Genomic DNA, 17825 nt, shown 5'->3' with positions numbered 1-17825 from the left:
CCTGTGAAAGTTCTCTTTCCAGAGCTCCTGTGCCTCTCCCTTGGTTGGCAGTTTCATAGTTCTAGTGGAACACAGCTGTCACTGGAAGCCATGATCACAGAGGAGAAGGAGATCTCTCAGGTACTTAGGGTCACTTTCTGGGAGAGTTGTGAATATCATGACAGAGCCCTTGAACTGGACACTGTATTCAACACATTTGTCTGGGTGTGCATGTGCGTGTATATATATAACCACACACACAGTTGTGTGTCATAGGGTTTACTTTGCAACATATATAAATTATTCTCGCTTAGAGTCAGATTTGCAATTCCATATTCCTTTAACTAAAGGCATCTAAGCTCAGAATTGTCATTTGGATGTTTCCGTCAAGGGACTGTGCTTTCAGTAAATATAACTGATGCATATACATTGTCTCTTGGCTGCTTACACTCATGGCCATCTGTTAGGATGGCATGGTGCCTGCTCAAAAGTTGGTTGGACCCTTGCCCTAGGGCATAGATGACAGGCAACAATAGGTTTAGACGGGCAGCCTAAATAGCAGATCCAAGTGCCATCTCTCCTGTAGGAAGTCCCTTCTCTCTGCCAGCACTGCCACATTGGAACTACATGCCTCCTTACACTTGATCACACATGTTGACACTTGGGTGCACTTCAGTGCATTAATGACTCAACCGATGGCTTTCACCTGACACCCTTTTCTTTCACTCTGCATCACTGCTGGGTATTCTCCACGTGCTAATGTGAAGTTATGTACACTTTGTTAGCCAGGGTGAGTCACACGATAGCATTAACAGTATTTGAAGCAGAGGGACTTTTTATGGTACAGACCAGAGTGCTGAAATACCAGTAATTTCCAAGCTCAGTCTCAGGTGAATCTTTGTTAGCCTGAGAGCTCACACTGGATCTTGCTGAAATGACACAGGAGATGCCATATAATGCAGATGCAGATTTTTGATATGCTGATCAGAATCTTCTTTGAGTAACTAAAGGATAAATGATGCCTTCCTTAACCAAATCAAGACACAAGACAATTCAAGATCTCTGCAACCGTCTCTGTTCACAGCTAGAAGGGGGCAAGGACAGTGAACAGGCAATACATGATCTGTTTGTTCCAAGACTCCTTGCCATTGACGCCTGCTTGTGCCAGAGAGGTCATTAGGCATCCATTTACTTATTCACTTGCTCTGTACATTCATTTTCCTAAAATGTTACCATTCAAGTGATAAAAGAAATCAAAGCTGTCATCTCAGAGACTGAAGAGGAAGTATGTTAGACTCCATCCCCTATCCTTGGAGTTGCAGTGGCACCCAACGATGCCTACTTGATTCACCGTCCTCAGTGAGAACAAAGGAACAGAGACTGAAGCAACAGATTTTGGAGGGGAACTGGGATATGAGCCGGGATATGAGGTTTTATTCTAAGACACAAAGCCAGGCCTCCTCTTTCACTAATATCTGGAAGACAGACTCTATTGGCAGCACACAAAAAAACCCCAGAAAGCAAGACAGAATGCATTAAATAACATACGGAGCAAGTTATGCACCTTCCTGGAGAAGCAGTCAATCAGTGCATGGATGTCAATGTTTTCTCTGAACATGTCAAGTCAGTCCATCATCTTCAGCGCAGATTACCTTCTTGACAATGGATGTGCACACAGAAAGTGTAATGTCTTGTTCCATGACAAAAGCACATTGCCAAGCCACAATGAGGGGCATAGTGGCAAGCACTCTTGGTTTCAGAACTAGGAATAGACTCTAGACGCCAAGCGCAGTGACTACTAATATAAAAGTTACATATTAGTTGGTACAGAGCCAATAAGTATACTCCTCAATAACTCATGCCCATATTTCTTAAATTTGGAAATTAATGATGGGTTTCACCAGCACCAAAATAAGTATTTGGAGCCAATGACATGTTCCTCCTCAACTGAGCATATACCTGCACTCTGAAAACCAGAGACCTAATGACAGTTTTCTTTCCAATCTGGACAATATACCATAAGCAGAACTTCCTTTTTTGCAATACTTAAAGGATGTGCAGTCAGACAGACTAAATATGATGGGTATGCGCCTAAAGCACTTTTAATTTTTAATTATTGTTAGTTATAATTATCTGACTGAAAGCCCAGTGATATGACTGGAATGGGTCTTGTTTTTCTTGTAATTTATTAGTTTTATAACTAATAATGATTAAACATTAAAAACGCTCCAAGCACATTGGCTAATCAACTTGTTTTAACACTAACCAAGTCTGCTACAGTACTGTCTGGTTCATTTGTCTGATTTTAGAGGAAGACTGACGTTCTGATAGCAGGAAAAATGTATGAATTGCTAGGTCTTAGAGAGCCCACCGATAGTTGAAAGACAAAGATGGGATTTCTGTTTTAAAGAAACACACACCTCACCTGAAAAAACAGCAAAATTATGTACTGAATTAATTAATGCCTTCCACCAAATTAAGAAAGAATTTATTATGGGTTGTTTCCAGAAAGAGTTTCCTGGGGTTTAATATCTAAGCCAAGCACAAACTGTAAAACACAGCACGAGGATCATAAAGGAAAGTGCTACCTTTTTGCCACACTCACAGCTCAGGTTCTAGGACGGTGTCAATTTTTTTTTTTTTTTTGAGCAAACAGTACTTCAACCAGGTGTTTTGTGAAACCTCCTCAAACAATTGAGGCCTGGGTTTACATCACTGATGCAATTGGGAGCTTTATTCTCAATTTCTGAAATGTTTGCATGTATAGAGAGGGCCGTTTGGAAGAGGATATCATAGCATTTTACAAAATGTTTAATTAAGCCTCACCACAGCACTGAGAAGTTGGTAAGTACTATTACCCCCATTTTCCAGACCTGAAACAGAGACATTAAATGCCCAAGGGGACAGAGCAAAATGATAAAGCCAGGAACAGAATCTAGATTTTGTAACTCTTATATTTGTGCGCTGATTACTAAGGGCTAAGTTGAGCTTTTAGGTTCAGCCCTAAGAAGGGGGAAGAATGCAGCTGTGATGCTCCCAGAGGAAGAAACTGGGCTTCCGAGAGGCTCAATTCCTGCCCTCTTGCTCTGGAGGGCAGCAGAAACTTTGCTGCAATTCTTTTCAGGGCAAAGCCTGGTCCCCCACTACTACCCAGCCAGCTCCACTGGCTGCTGGATTGCGGGGGAGCCATGACTTCCCTCCACTCCTCACCCTGATCTCCTGCTGTACCCAGAGACACAATCAAAGGAAAACTGATGTGGCTATATAGCTACACTACCTTATCTGGCCCAGTTAGACCAAGCCACAATCGAGCCCAAGATTATTAGCATCATAGGAATCAGAGGTTTATTAGATCGAGTAGTTCCATTAACAGGGGCAGGATATATCCCCTCTCTGGAGGACATATCAGATATTTAACTGACACTACCCTCCATTATATATGCAAAGACAGATTATTTTTCCCCTTTAAGGAAGCCGTTTTAGAGCCTAATCCAAAGCCCACTGAAATCGATGGAAAGGCTCCCAGTGACTTTGATGGGCACTGGATCAAGCCCTTAGAGAACATTAGTGACAAATCATTGTTAATATAATGAGTGCAGCTTGTGTGTAGCAATTTCTGCCAGTTTATGGCTTAAACCTGCAGCTTTTGATATACGCTGAAAAGGAAAAAACAAATGATGATGCTAGCCAATGGGCCATGGCATCCTCTTTCCTTTGATGTGTTGACATTTAAAGGAACTTGGCACTTAAAATTACAGAAAAATCTTCCAGTGAAGCTCCCTTAATTCAGTGGTTTGACTTATCTTCAAATCTGAACAGAAAGGAAAGCCTCTCTTTCCGAGCAGGCACCTGCACTAGGAAGGAACTGGCAGATACCTTGTTAGCGCAGTACCTGGATTATTTGTGCATTGTTTATTATATCCCTTGCTTTAGTTTTCATCAATTGTAATCATTTAGAGGGAAATGGTATGATTAGCAGCACACAAGCAAACAGCTGGAATTAATCCTTTAAATACAAATATTTTATTGGTTATGCCATGGCTCCTTGGAAAAACAGTGGTGCAAAGAGCACAGATGAAAACCCTCCTTGAGTTTCCTCTAAAAATCACTATTCATTCACAATTTGCTTAATGCAATTCTTAGTGCAAGCAATTAAGAATTTAGATTTCGCAACTCGGCTTAACAACACAAGTTTAACTATCAACACCCAACATGTGTCATGATTTCAGTCTGTCTTCTAACTTGGCAGGGTTTCCTACTTCAGTATAAGTCTAAAGACTACCATTTCAGGGGGCAAAGTACTTTCACTAGTTCGTTTCCAAAGTATGGCTGTGCTGTACACTATTTCAGCTTTGGCAGGGCAGTACATTAAAGGCACACTCAGCAGCTAATGATTAGTTTGTAATATAGGTCCTAGAGATCATCCTCTGTTTCACAAAGGCTTCTTTCGTCTCTCTGTAGTATATAGTATTATAGGTTATGCGTAAATTTACTTCTATTAAGTGTCATTAAATGGAAAAAATATTTAAAAGGCATGAGACTTTCATCACATTCATAGATGTCAAAGCTTGACTAGCTATCATCCTGAGCGTTCAGAGTGTATAATATTGCACTAATTTGCTCCTAAATGCTCAGTATAACCATAGATCTGCTATTTTGTTTCACCATTGTTTTCCACCTAGAATGGCATATTCCATTGTTTTGTATCTACCCTCTCTTATGTGGGACGTCTTTACACACTATAAATCATAATGTATTTATCCTTACAATGTTTTCCATTTTCCTTTTTATGGTGGAAGTGCTGCAATATTAAACAAGCAGGACCAAATTCTATTCTTTGTTACATGGGCGTCTATGAAGTTACTCTGGAATTACACCAGGGTAACTGAGAACAGGATCTTGTCTTTGTGGCTCCACCTGACTCCCTGCAACTTCAAAGCTCATATATTAAAATACAACCATTAATTTAGAAATGAAAAGGGTGCTTTGAAAAGTGCTACTGATGCAGCAACTTGAATTTTTTTCCAAACTATTGAAATGTGAATTTGAAATGACAATCTCCCTTTCTAACATGGTCCATATATGCCCCTTTATGTCATACTATACCTAAGGAATCTACTTAAAAATAGTCACACAGCAGCAGGGCTAACTTATGGCATGCCATTACAGTTGCAAAATTAATTACGGTAGTTTTTTCTCCCAATATATGCCCCTCTCCCCACTCTCCTCCCTTTTTCCTGCCCTCTGTAACCAAAGGGGCTCAATGGAAAGTTTTTCCTTGTAATGTAATACTAAGATTTTTTACATATGTCAGTGGTTTCACAAAAAAATACAAGAAAGTAAAATAAAATAGAACAAATCTGATTCTGACTTAAAATGAGTTATTCCTAATTTACACCAGTTGGAAAGCAAGGTTAGAATTGAAAAGTCAGATTTGTCAAGCATAACTGTTTGATGGACGGAGACTGTAACATACAGGAGAAATTGCACTGCTAAGAGACTAAAATATCTATGCACATTAAACTGTTATTAGCAGCTAAACAATTGGCTCACCAAGTAATACTAAATCTTCATTTCTCAACTAGCAGAGAAAAATTTAATAAACAGCCAAGGAATTTAAAACAGGCAACCTACAAATAAGCAACTGATGAGTTAATCATGCTAAATAAGGTTGCTAGTTCAAAAGTCTTCATAACTAATGTATTCACATACTCTGTGCCTTGCTTGGCTCAGTTATTTCAATCAATAAAACCCCCTACTTCAAGTAAACACCCTATTCTGAGTCACCACTAAATTCATGAGTAAAATGTGCAGTTAAACATTGAATTTTCATTCAGCCAACACCATTTAAAATTACTTGTATAATTATTATGAACACAGGAATTTTAAATGCACACATATCCTGTGTAAAAACTGAAAATTACAATTATGATTCAAATTTATTGGATGAAAGCTGCTATTTGCATAGGTTTTGCTATGCACAACACTTCAGAATACGAACACTATGTAATTAAAATGGTTAATTGCAAAAAGCAATTGGTTGTTAAGACTATAATTTAACAAGGTTCTCTGTATCTGACCATCTGATTTAAAAGGTTAATGCAGTGACCTAGGAAGCCATTGCACCCATTTTAATTGTGCTGGCATTTTGACCAAAGACCACTTTAAATGAAAAAGGGGAGGAAAAATCCAAGCTCGCTTTGTAAGCCAATATTATCTTCTAAAACCTACACAGTGAGAAATCACAAAAACAAAATTATTAATTAAAATATTAACAAGGTATAGTTAAAACTTTTGTACACTTATGCAAATGAGATTGCTAGAACAAGGGAACGAAGAGATTCCCCTGGGAGAAAAAATATAAAATCAACAAAGTGAAAAGATCAACCATCCTTCCACTGCATGACAGCACGACACAAGAGGCAGCAACTTGGGAATTCAGCAAGATAAATAAAAACCCTCCAAAGTTTAAGTAAATCATGGTTTATAAAGCTAATAGATTTAAATGAGGCATACAGCATCATTCTATAAAAAGATTACATTTACCAGGGGACAGGAGCAGTATTTTGGCAGAAATTCTAAAAAGGTAAAATATTATGATAAGGAAGGCCAGACTGAGAACCTCTGTGTATCTGTTTAAAAGTTAAAGCTCTGGTAGTCAATTCTCCTATGTGATAATTAGATATGCAGGGCTTTTCTCTGCTGCTAGATTAACACAAAGTTACAGCACTATGACAGGTTCTCTGCATTTCAACGGGTTTAACACTGAAGGTCAAAACTTAATTTTAAGCATAATTGATTCAACACTAACCTGACCTATGAGGACAGATTTTAAAAACTGGGCATGTTTAGTCTTGAGAAAAGAAGACTGAGGGGGGACGTGATAACAGTCTTCAAATATGCTAAGGGCTGTTATAAGGAGAACTGTGATCAATTGTTCTCTGTGTTCACTGAAAGTAGGACAAGAAGTATTGGGCTTAATCTGCAGCAAGGGAGAATTAGGTTAGATATTTGGAAAAACTTTCTAACTCTCAGGGTAGCTAAGCTCTGGAATAGGCCTCCAAGGGAGGCTGTGGAATCCCCATCCCTGAAGGTTTTTAAGAACAGGTTGGACAAACACCTGTCAGGGATGGTCTAGATTTACTTGGCCCTGCCTCAGAGCAGGGGGCTAGACTTGATGACCTCTTGAGGCCTCTTCCAGCCTTATACTTCTATGATTCCCAACACTGCTCCTTAGAACTCCTCCAGCAGTTGCCCTGAGGGAGCTCCCAGAGCCCTTGTGCCTGAGGCAGACCTACTGCCTCCAGAAGGGCCAGGGGAATCTGGATCTGCGCAGTCTTTTGAAAAAGTGCAATGCATACTTCTGTCTCACACGCACACTTTGGGAAGGCTGAAATCAATGGAGCTGCATCCACTTATGCCAGCAGTGAAATTGGACCGTAGTGCCTAGTTTTAACAATCTGCTACATACTACTATGCCTTTGCGGCTGTGGCTGGTCTGATTAGAATTCTATGTTCAAGTAGCACGTACATTTTGCTCTTGTACCTAGATAGGTACGATTCCTTTACTTTTTACTTAACACTGGGGAAGGAGGAATGTCATAACGTTAGTTTAGTCTTTGTGTGTTAATCATTCCCTACATTATTAACAGAGAAAAAGAAATTATTTACATAGTGCTTCATGTAGACATGTCAGTATGTAGCAATGCTACTGTCAAGAGAAATACTCATAAAGAATCATGATATCTGTCTTGTCTTATTTTATGCCAGCCAGGCTCAGAGATCCCTTTCTCCTGATAGCTCCCACGGGGAGAGAGAGAAAGAGAGAGTAGGAAAGTTTGCTGCTGTTGCAAAGAGGGAGGGAAAACCATGGTTATAAATTGGTTAAAGAAATGGTCTAAAAGCCGAGCAGTGATGAGAGGGTTATTACATACAAACAAAATAATTGCTGTCAGTTTGCATTTACTCATTTCAAAAACATACCTGAAGTTCTGTCTGAAAGAAGAACTTCTGTGGGCACTGGGAACAGTCATAAATTTTATCCTCCTGCCCATGGACTGCAAAGATATGCTGCTGCAGTTTGTTTGCCTGTACAAAAACTGAAATAATACAGTGTAATCAGAGGTTAAGTTTGCTTTAGGTAACTTCTTCCCCATATTTGCTGCACATTTATTATGGCTGTAATCCTAAAAGGTCCAATGATATTTATCAATAAATCATCAATATCTGTTTCAGTACAATTATCCTGCAAGAGTGGACAATATTAATAATTTAAGTTTTAAAGAATGATGTTTAGCTTAGTTATAATAGACTCTAAATATCACATAGATTTTTGATATTCCACCATAAAGTCACTGCTCTCCATTCATAATTGGATGAACCCAATTGTATAATTGAAAAAAGGGTGTCACCTCTTTTGCAGGGAGCTGTGAGCCAACCATAAGTGCATGAGATTTATTTATAATGCAGGAGAATTGAACCAGTAGAGATCTAGGGGGTTAATCCAGAAGATGTGTGACCAATGCAACATTTCTGACAGACTACAAAGGAAGTGTGAACCTGCAGATGTAGTCTGTTGCAAAGACAACCTGTATAACTATTTTGTCCATATAGAATAGAAAAGATAAGATTTTATACCATAAATACTGTTACACCTAAGCATTTTTATAATTTTGAACTGAAAGTTATTCTGATTTTGACTGGTAGAGTTTGGAAATTAAGCACGATGAGTTTATGATTTATTTGGTTAAGATTATTTCCCAGCCTACTTCACATCTCATTTTAGATCAATGTTTATGGGTTCTAGATCTATGCAATATGCAAAAGTAGCTTCTTACTAACTGAATTTAAAGAAATACTATTAAGGATTTATTTCATAGCATGTCTCAGAGGCTAGATCTACACTACTAGGTAGGGGTGTGACTGCCCTGCTCATGTACACGTACTCATGGGAGCCTCATTGAGCTAGCACAGGTATGAACAGCAGTGTAGCTACAGTAGCATGGGCAACTGAGACAAGGCTTAGCCATGCAGAGTACAGACCTGCCTGAAACTAGTGGGTACATAGTGGGCATGGCTTAGCTCCCATGGCTCCAGAGAGTACGTGTACACAAGCTGAGCTTGCAGTGTAAACAGCCAGAAAAGGACAAATTAAGTCCAAAACTACAAACTGCAGTCTCTCAAACTGCAGATCAAATTCTGAGAGGTCATGAGCACCTGCGACTTCCACTGAAGTTAAGGGGGACTGTGGGTGCCGAGTGCCCCTCATGATTCAACCCTTTATTTTTTACTTAGCTCATAGTCACACACGTAGGAAATGAAAGACAGATGTCATGTACACATCCAGCATTACTTTAACATTTTTCAAATACAAGACGTTCATTGCAATTTTAAAAAAAGCATATAGAGCATTCAACAGATCCTACAGTCGCTTTAACCAAGATCATCCAAATTTGCTTTGCAGAAATAGCTTAAAGTTAACTACAAAAGATGGATAAACAGCAAGATTTTAGATATGTGCTCTACATAGAAAAAACAGGACCTGGGCATATGTATCTGAGGGCAGATTCTGGTCTTACAATGAAAAAAATGAATACAGCAATTGTCCAAACTATACAGTTTTAGGGCTTGATCTTACCAGCCCTTTACTCACATGAGTACTTCCACTGAGAACTGACTACAGGCTAGTTGGGTATGTAAAAAGCACTCACATGAGTGAGGGGTGCAGAGGAGTAGGTCCTTATCTCACAAGAACTATCACATTCTACCCAACAAATGTAATTTCAAAAGGGCTGTTATTAGCTTCTTGAGTTTGGGAACTGATGTAGGGTGTCAAAAAATCACGGTGCTGTTCTTCATTCCTAGCTCCAGTTTCAGACTGATGATATTTTAAACGTTTCCAAGCAGAGTATTTTTCCCAAGGAATGGAACACTGTATTTTAAAAATCCCCTGTGTGTCATTTCTAGATCAAGCCATGCACACTGAGGCTTGTCTAGGTCTTACTGTCTTACCTGTGAAACAAACAGGGCATTTGAATGTGCCTCCCATCCCCTCAAAGCTGTGCTCAATCAGGTGACACAGAAGCTTTGCTGGAGAGTCAAACATCTGGTTACACAGCTTGCACTCATGATTGATGCCTTCCTCTGCAAGGTTCAAATGATACAACTTGTTAGTGACACAGCAGATTAGTGTCTGAAATGCAGCAGTCTGCTAGAAATGGTAAAGCTGGATTGCACAGCTTCAAGGACCCAAAGAAATTACAATTTCTGTGTCCCTATTACAAAAGCACACACAGTCACTTGTACAATGTATTCAGGTGTACAGCCGCAAGTCAAATTTAGGGGCATTTATTTTCAGCTGTGATGAAAGTGATGCTGTGATCAAACCACCAGTAACATATACTCCTGTTTACAGGCTTGTGACAATATTGTACTTTGCACCTTGCATCTTACCACAAAGGCAGAACATTGTTGCTCTGGATATCTATTATTAAACACTCAAACAGCATTTAAAACAAATTGAACAGTGTGAATTCAACCACCACCACTACAAACAGAGTGAATTCCCATCTTCACCTCAGATTATATTGCAAGTATATAGGAGGAGGAGGAGAGGAAGCTATCAGGGAATAGCAGGAATGCAGGGCTAACTCAGCCTTCATTTTATATGTAATGCCTTTTTGAGGTTGAAGTGAGACCACTGATGGCATTTAAATGGCATTTTTAAATTGAATTTTCCTTTCATATATATTTGTTTTGAACAGATCTTTCATGGAGATGTTCTGAATACAAAGAACCTATTTAAAAATCCCCTTAAATTTTGGCTTATTAATAGATAAACATTCACTATTATTATTTTACCAGCATATTAACCTAATACATTAATTTGTCATTTTTGGTGTTTTGTGCAGTTAGGACATATTGTGCGATATTGGAACATTTCAAAAGACTCCCAGAAATACAAATGAAATAATCTGTATTTGGGTGGGGGGAGAGGGGGAAGATCAGGGGAGATTGTGTACACAATACCTGTTTTGTGCATGCCAGTAAATATGCCCACAGTTTTTACAAGTGTTTTTTGTAAATACCAGCCAAATATTTGTCTTCTCATGAAAATATATTTTAAAAAATCAAGTTCTGGCCTATGAGATATGCACTACTTTATGTCTTCATCTCAAAATCTCATCTAGTTTACATTTTTAGTTCCAGAATAGCAAGAAGTGATTATAGTACTATGAAATAACCTCCTGCTAAATGTACTTTCATCCTTCAAATAATTTGAGAAAGAGCATAGAAAATCTCTGTTTATAATTGCTTTTATATTACCTTTTTATAACCTTAAAATGACTGAACAGAGGAAAATTATTGTTTTCCATAAGGCCTTTGAAACTTAAGGAATCTCAAAGCCCTTACAAAGTAACAAGTTAAATAACAGTAGTATGGTAACAGTGAAAGCAAATGGAGCAGCCATTATGTACTTGTAATAGCTCAGACACACACATAGCCTACATATTAGAACCTGGCTTTTTGTTGAAAACAGGGCCAGCAGGGGAGGGTTGGTGGCATGCAGCTGGAGAGAATTCCCAGAGTACATGTGTCTTAAAGGGCCCTAAACTCACCAAGAGGATATTAAAAAAAATCTGTAAGTGGTGACTTGTGCAGTAGTGAGCTATGCCTGGGCCATTGTTAGGAGCTGTCTATGCTGCTCCAAAAACAGGTAAGCTCCCGAATTGCACTTATAATTGGTGCTCTGTTCCCCATACTGCCTGTAACACATACAGAGCAGAGAGCAGAATGCTGATGACAAGAAATGCTTGAGGAGAAGAGGCAGCATCAGTGAAGCATGAATGGATAGCTCCTCCCACAGAGGGGATGGCAGGCACCTCTAACATGTAGGGCACGTTTCTCTACCCTGATCTGCACTGTGGTCCTCTATTCATAAAATGACTGCAGAATACGCAATAAAGGCCCCACAGTGTGCATAGCCAGTTTAGACTGGAGGGGGAAATGCTATCCTTTTTCTTTGTAATGTTTCATGGAGAAAGAAGAGGGAGATTGAGGGAGGGGGGTGGGAAGACAGACAGAGGGGATGGGTAGGAAGTAAAAATAGAAAAGGGACAGAAAAGAGAAGAGAAAAAACACTGGTGTGAGTACAGACACCAAGTACTTCTACTCTGCATTCTGACTACTCCAGAAATTCTCTAGATGGCAAAACCGAGAGGTGGAATATTTGAGAGAACACAAGGATTCTATTTTGAAATTTTTGAAATTTCTGATCTGGACAGCCACCAAAGATGGGCAGATATTTAGTATTTAAGTATGAATATGTTTTAAAAACTTCCTTTCCCCCAATCTCCTGTATTATCCAACCTGGCTTCCTAGAAGAGACTCTTGTGTGCCCAGTTTCAGTTCTGTGCAAATCTGCATAGTTTAGTAATAAACCCCATGGGGAAAAAAAGGCAGGAAGATGGCTTTGTGATGGAGATGCTGTAGAACCCTTAACCAAATAGCTGTGAACAACGACAATGCAGTATAATAAACATGTAAAGTACAAAGCTGATACTATGGTAATAGAAAGAATTCCTTCAAATACTGAATCAGAGAAATCATGTTTGACATTCATCTGCTAACTTCCATATACTGTATTATTCAGAAACCCATTCACCTGTAATTCATATACAGCATATGGTCCTGAGTGAGCACTCATTAGGAAAAATGTTTCCTTTGTGGCTAAATTCCTATAATTTCAGAAAAATTAAAAATGTGAAATATATGTAATATTCAATATGAGACTGAAATTATATTCTCTGGCTCTTCACATGTTTAATTAGGTAACACTGATTGCATATTTTCTTGGCTGATCCCTGCAGTATTTTACATAGTTAAACCCATAACAAACTAAACCTGGAATGAAAAATAATAAAACATAATAGGTTCCTGCAGATCTGGAAATTGATCCCACTCGAGGCAAGACCTTTTGATTTGCAAATCCACTTCTGAATTATAAGGCCTTCTCCTCACTGGTGGGGTTTTTATTCCACTCCCACAGGAGTCCATTATGTATTTCTTGTGTTTATAAAACTATCCAGGAAGAAAAAAGGGGATGAGGTGGGAGGGAAAGTACCCCGGTTAGCACGACAAACATTTCTCTATTCGTGCACCTGTATCCAAACTATGAAAATGCCCAAAGACACAGAGAGAAATGCTGTTACAATCACTCGCTTCTCAATGGCATTTTAATAGAATTTTACATAGAAACACAGAGTATGCATAGAGATACAGGTGTATCTTTGGAGAATAACTTTCCTGAATTATATAAGATCACATAGGCACATATGAGACAGCTTCATGGTGACAATGCAGCATCTGACAGCCAGCACACCATTCAAGCATGTGCTGGTGGGCTCTAGTAAAAGAAAATATGCCATCATTTCCCTCGTTTTTATTCCATTTTTTTTAACATGACAGGCATCCATAAGAGAGTCCCACATAACTCAAGTGAATTATGCAGCCCTTCTCATTTGAAAATAAAATGCAGATTTTTGCTGCTTGCTTTGCTAGCTCTTCTCCCATTTCTCCTTAAGTGTATCTGTGTGTGGATCCATTGATTTTAACACCAAACAAGCAATACATTGCAAACAAGATTCTAAGGTTTCTTTCCCTTTCCCCCCCTAAGCTCAGAATAATAAGCATTAATTTTACACTTCATTTCTCAAAAAAATAATCGGATGTGCTCTTGTTTAAAACAAGCAGGCCTGCTGGATTCTGTCAGGCTGAAACTATGTCAGGCCAAAAGAGGAACAGAGTGCTTTGTGTAAAAGTATCATGGGGAGATGATAGTATCCTGTAATGTTCTCAGTACCTACTTTTGTCTCCAAAAGCATTTGATCCCTGGCAGACACATACTTATTTCCATACTGGTCTTGAGGGAAGCCAGTAGGAATGAGAGCTGATTATCTGAATCCTGAAGGTGAAACCTGGGTGGTGCCCACTGATGTCAAAGGCAGGCATTTCTATAATTTTTAGGTACATAATTTACTGTCTGTTAGTGAGGATTAGTGGGTCGCCCAGACCCAGCTGAACTGCAGTGGTGAAGCACACAGTTTATTGTTCTTAAGTTCAAACGTATTTATGTGATAGTTCTAAATATGCTGATAGGACGCTTAATAGCACTTACATTGTCATTCTGCCCATTTTATAGCGGGAATATGCCTCTCCATAAAGCTATTTCTGTTGCAGCACTGTGCATCTAATACATATTACAACGAGTCTCTAAGCCACTAAGAGAACTGACAATAGCAGCCTCCTGGCGAGGATGCAGTATAATTAATAATGCTGTATTAAACCCATGTTCTGTATCAGCTGCATTTCTAATTATAACTATATTAATGGCAATATAAAACAGTGCATTAACACTGTCATGCAATGACATGTTATCAAACCAATAACAAATGAGAGATTTGAACAATAAAGAGGCACTGTCTTTCCTGTTAGTTAAAACTTCTTTCTGCAACTTGATGTAATAAAACAAAATTCTCCCTTACAGAAGAAAATAAAATAGTCCCAGACCATGTTGTGAAGAAATTTAAGACAATCTGACACTCATTCTTGATAGCAGCATGTAAATCCCACACTGCAGCTCTTCCAAAAAATACTATTATTTCTGCTTCATTGCAGCAAATTACGGTTAAGGGGAGGCTACAGTGAGGCGCACACATCCTGGAGTTACCTATATGTCTAATGAATCTTGATATAGTGAAATGCAGCGTAACCAAACATTAATGTACTATGTCATAAATCTGGTAAAATTAAATGGGGCCCTGTAAGAGGTGCTCTAGTAATAGTAAAAATAAATAGATATTAGAATAAACACATAAAAACATAAACTGAGAAATGGAAGAAACTGTTGTCTATGCAATTCATTTCCAAGTAAAACACTATTTAAAACAAACAAACAATCCAAGCAGTTTACACCATGATGTTATTTAGTCAGTGACTACAAACAGACTAGGAAAACAAATAAATGAAACAAGATCTGATTATAAAGAAAGCCCATTAGCAACCAAAGAATATAGAAGCAGTGTGAGGAAACGAACAATTTCATTCTAGGTGGATGGCACTGTTTTACTATTGATTTGTCATTAACTGCCACGGAGATGAACGTAGAACCAAGCTCTGAGCAAAGAAGCATGTAGACTATAAGCAAAACAGGGTCACAAGCAGGAAACAGCGGACCAACAAATGTTCAAATGAGATTGTTACTACAATGTTAGACATGCAGGCTGATGTTACTTCACCACTATTTGTTACTTAAGAAAGTTTCTTACTGTACAAAATATCTGAGCTATATTTCTCATTTGTATTTTCCTAATTAATCCAGGAGGATATAGTTGCACCCTTCTTTAAACCCCCAGAGAATGCTTCCCAATATCCTTCTGGAGAGATGGGACCCATGTCTTTTCTCCCAAGTGTCTTCAGGAGACACAAACGAGCTCAGCTAGCCTTACCTTGGCACCACTGGGACAAAGACACTCTTCAAAACAGTACCCTGACAATTAAGTAGTCTGGGTTTTGAAAGGCTTGGGATTGATGGCATGGACAGCGAAATATCACTTGGGGAACTGGGTGTAGTCCTCTGAGGGTTGCTTGAGGTCAGTTACTATAGCAACATAGAATGAGCTCAACCTTGTAACTGACCCTTATCTTTTTTTGATCTGTGGGACACTTGGGGCCATAGCTGGAAATCAACTGGAAAATAATTTGGTCACATATCAGACAGAAAACTATTTATACTATTTATCCAGGTAGAGCTGATCTCTCCCTTTGACAACTCTGCTACATTATGAGGCCCTTAATGTTTCTACACTATTCAATAAACTTATGTAGACAATCTATACTTATATAGTGTAACAAAATGCAACCACAGGTATCTTTATTGTTGGTTATATTGATATAGTGCCAAATTCTTCTATCGCTCCCAGCTCATGCAATTCCACAGACTTGACTATGTAGATACACATACACCTACACACCTCTTACAGAGTTTAATATTTTAGGGTGGCATCTGCAACTCATATTCTTTTGTGCTTTATCTTGCAGATGATATATGATTCTGCTTTGAAATATATTTTTATGATCTAGAATGGCACAAAACTGATATCTTTTATGAGCTGAAGATTGGTTAATAAAATCTTGTATTCCTGCTTCATTCCTATGACAATTTTACTATTATAAGTTTTCAAGGGATGACAGCTGTCCACAGTGCTTAAAAACATTACTTTAATGAAAAATGATAACATGAGGAGTTTTATATTTCTAGATAGTGCATAAGAAAAATCAACAAAATGCATTTGCTTTTGAAGCATATATTTGGCTTTGACCCAAATTTATTGATTAAAATTACTCATATCTTCCTTATTTTTCGTGTATATTGAAATACAGCTCTTTATAATGGTTTGACAAAAACAAATTGTGGATATACCCAGCTTTCTGCTGGAGCCCTGCTGGTGAAGATGATTTTGGAAAGCAGTGAAGATATGAAGAGATAAAAATCTCAGACCCTCTTTTCAAATTTCACTAAGAGGGAGCATTCTACTGATCTCTGGTAATAAACTTTCTAACTGCCTTTGTTGTACTCATTACATGGATCTCTACTCCTAAAAAGCTATTCTTTTTCAGACTAAATTAGCCCAAACATACAACAACACACTTTAAACTCTTTTCATTATCCTATGAGACTCCCGAGCTCAAAATATGCAGAGGAATTAGATTCCAAATTATTTATTTGGTAGCATGGAAGTTCATGGTATACACTGTATACAAGTACATGTTAGTAGATTGCAAAATTAAAATGACCATTAAAAGAAGCAGTTCCCAGGGGTCTGAGAATGATACTGTGTAAATTGCTGTGGGATTTCCTACTGAAAGGAACCGCAGACTGACTTCTGAATGTTACTCAAGAATTGATACTTTTCAGTGGCAAGCACTGTTTGTGACTGTACTTTACCAAGGAAGAGAATGTTAAAATCACATAAGATGTGTTTTAAAAGCCTCTCTCTTTAACAACCTACTTTTCATATTACACGGAAAGCTTAATGTGGAAGTTCAAAGTTGTGCACCCCAATTTACTTGCTATGTAACTTTATTTCAGATTTAAATATTATGCTCACAACTGCATAAAGTTTAGGATAAATGATATTGCTGCAATGCATTACAGTATCTAGAGTTAATGTCTGTCAGCCTTTCTCTAGAAACCTCTTTTTTTCTGCATGGTTTATATCAATTTTTCCTCTGGGTTGAAGTTATGAGCCTGAGTCTCCTCTTACATCATTGTAAATCAGGCATAATGAGAGGTAAATGAAGTCCTACACACACACACACACACTTAATTTGTGCGAAATTGATAAACCAATAACACTGGCCAAAGTCAAATACAGTACAATTGTTACACAAGCTTCCTCATACTGCACAACTCTGCCTTTTTAGTCAAGGGCCCAATTCACCACTGCATTTCCCCCAGTTTAATGGTGTCAGATCACTGTAAAAATGACGTAAGACAGTGGTGAATCAGGCTCATGAGTTGCAATATCTACACAATTTCTGTATTGGTATCCCCTGAATAATTCTGCCAATTGATACGTCTCAGTCAATAAATGGTCTACCGTCTTTCCATGTTGGTTCTCCATACTATTCTTTTCTATCACTGCAGTTCATTCCTAATCTGCACCCTGCTGTTCTACTGAGCCAAGCTGGACAGTATCAAATACAATTGTGTGTTATGGACAAATCATAAAAATCAATTTTATCTAGATGGCACCTACTCACCTTGATGTTATATATGTCCCCAA

General features: G+C 38.4%; 1 protein-coding gene across 8 annotated transcripts in view; it reads right to left on the bottom strand.

Moving 5' to 3' along the window:
• Nucleotides 1-17825, bottom strand: part of ZNF423 (zinc finger protein 423) — a 326267-nt gene that overhangs the window by 16162 nt on the left and 292280 nt on the right. For 7 of the 8 annotated variants that reach the window (XM_048816600.2, XM_048816601.2, XM_048816602.2 and 4 more), the window contains 2 exons: nucleotides 9991-10122; nucleotides 7963-8078 (listed from right to left, as the gene is read on the bottom strand). The exons of the other annotated variant lie outside the window; for it this stretch is intronic. In XM_048816600.2, coding sequence (XP_048672557.1) covers nucleotides 7963-8078; nucleotides 9991-10122 — 248 coding nt within the window. The remainder of the gene's footprint in view (nucleotides 1-7962; nucleotides 8079-9990; nucleotides 10123-17825) is intronic. 8 annotated transcript variants of the gene reach the window in all.

Source organism: Caretta caretta, chromosome 12, assembly GCF_965140235.1.
Source record: "Caretta caretta isolate rCarCar2 chromosome 12, rCarCar1.hap1, whole genome shotgun sequence".
NCBI lineage: Eukaryota > Metazoa > Chordata > Testudines > Cheloniidae > Caretta > Caretta caretta.
Note: the sequence above shows the minus strand (reverse complement) of the source record. Positions and strands in the feature narration are given on the sequence as shown.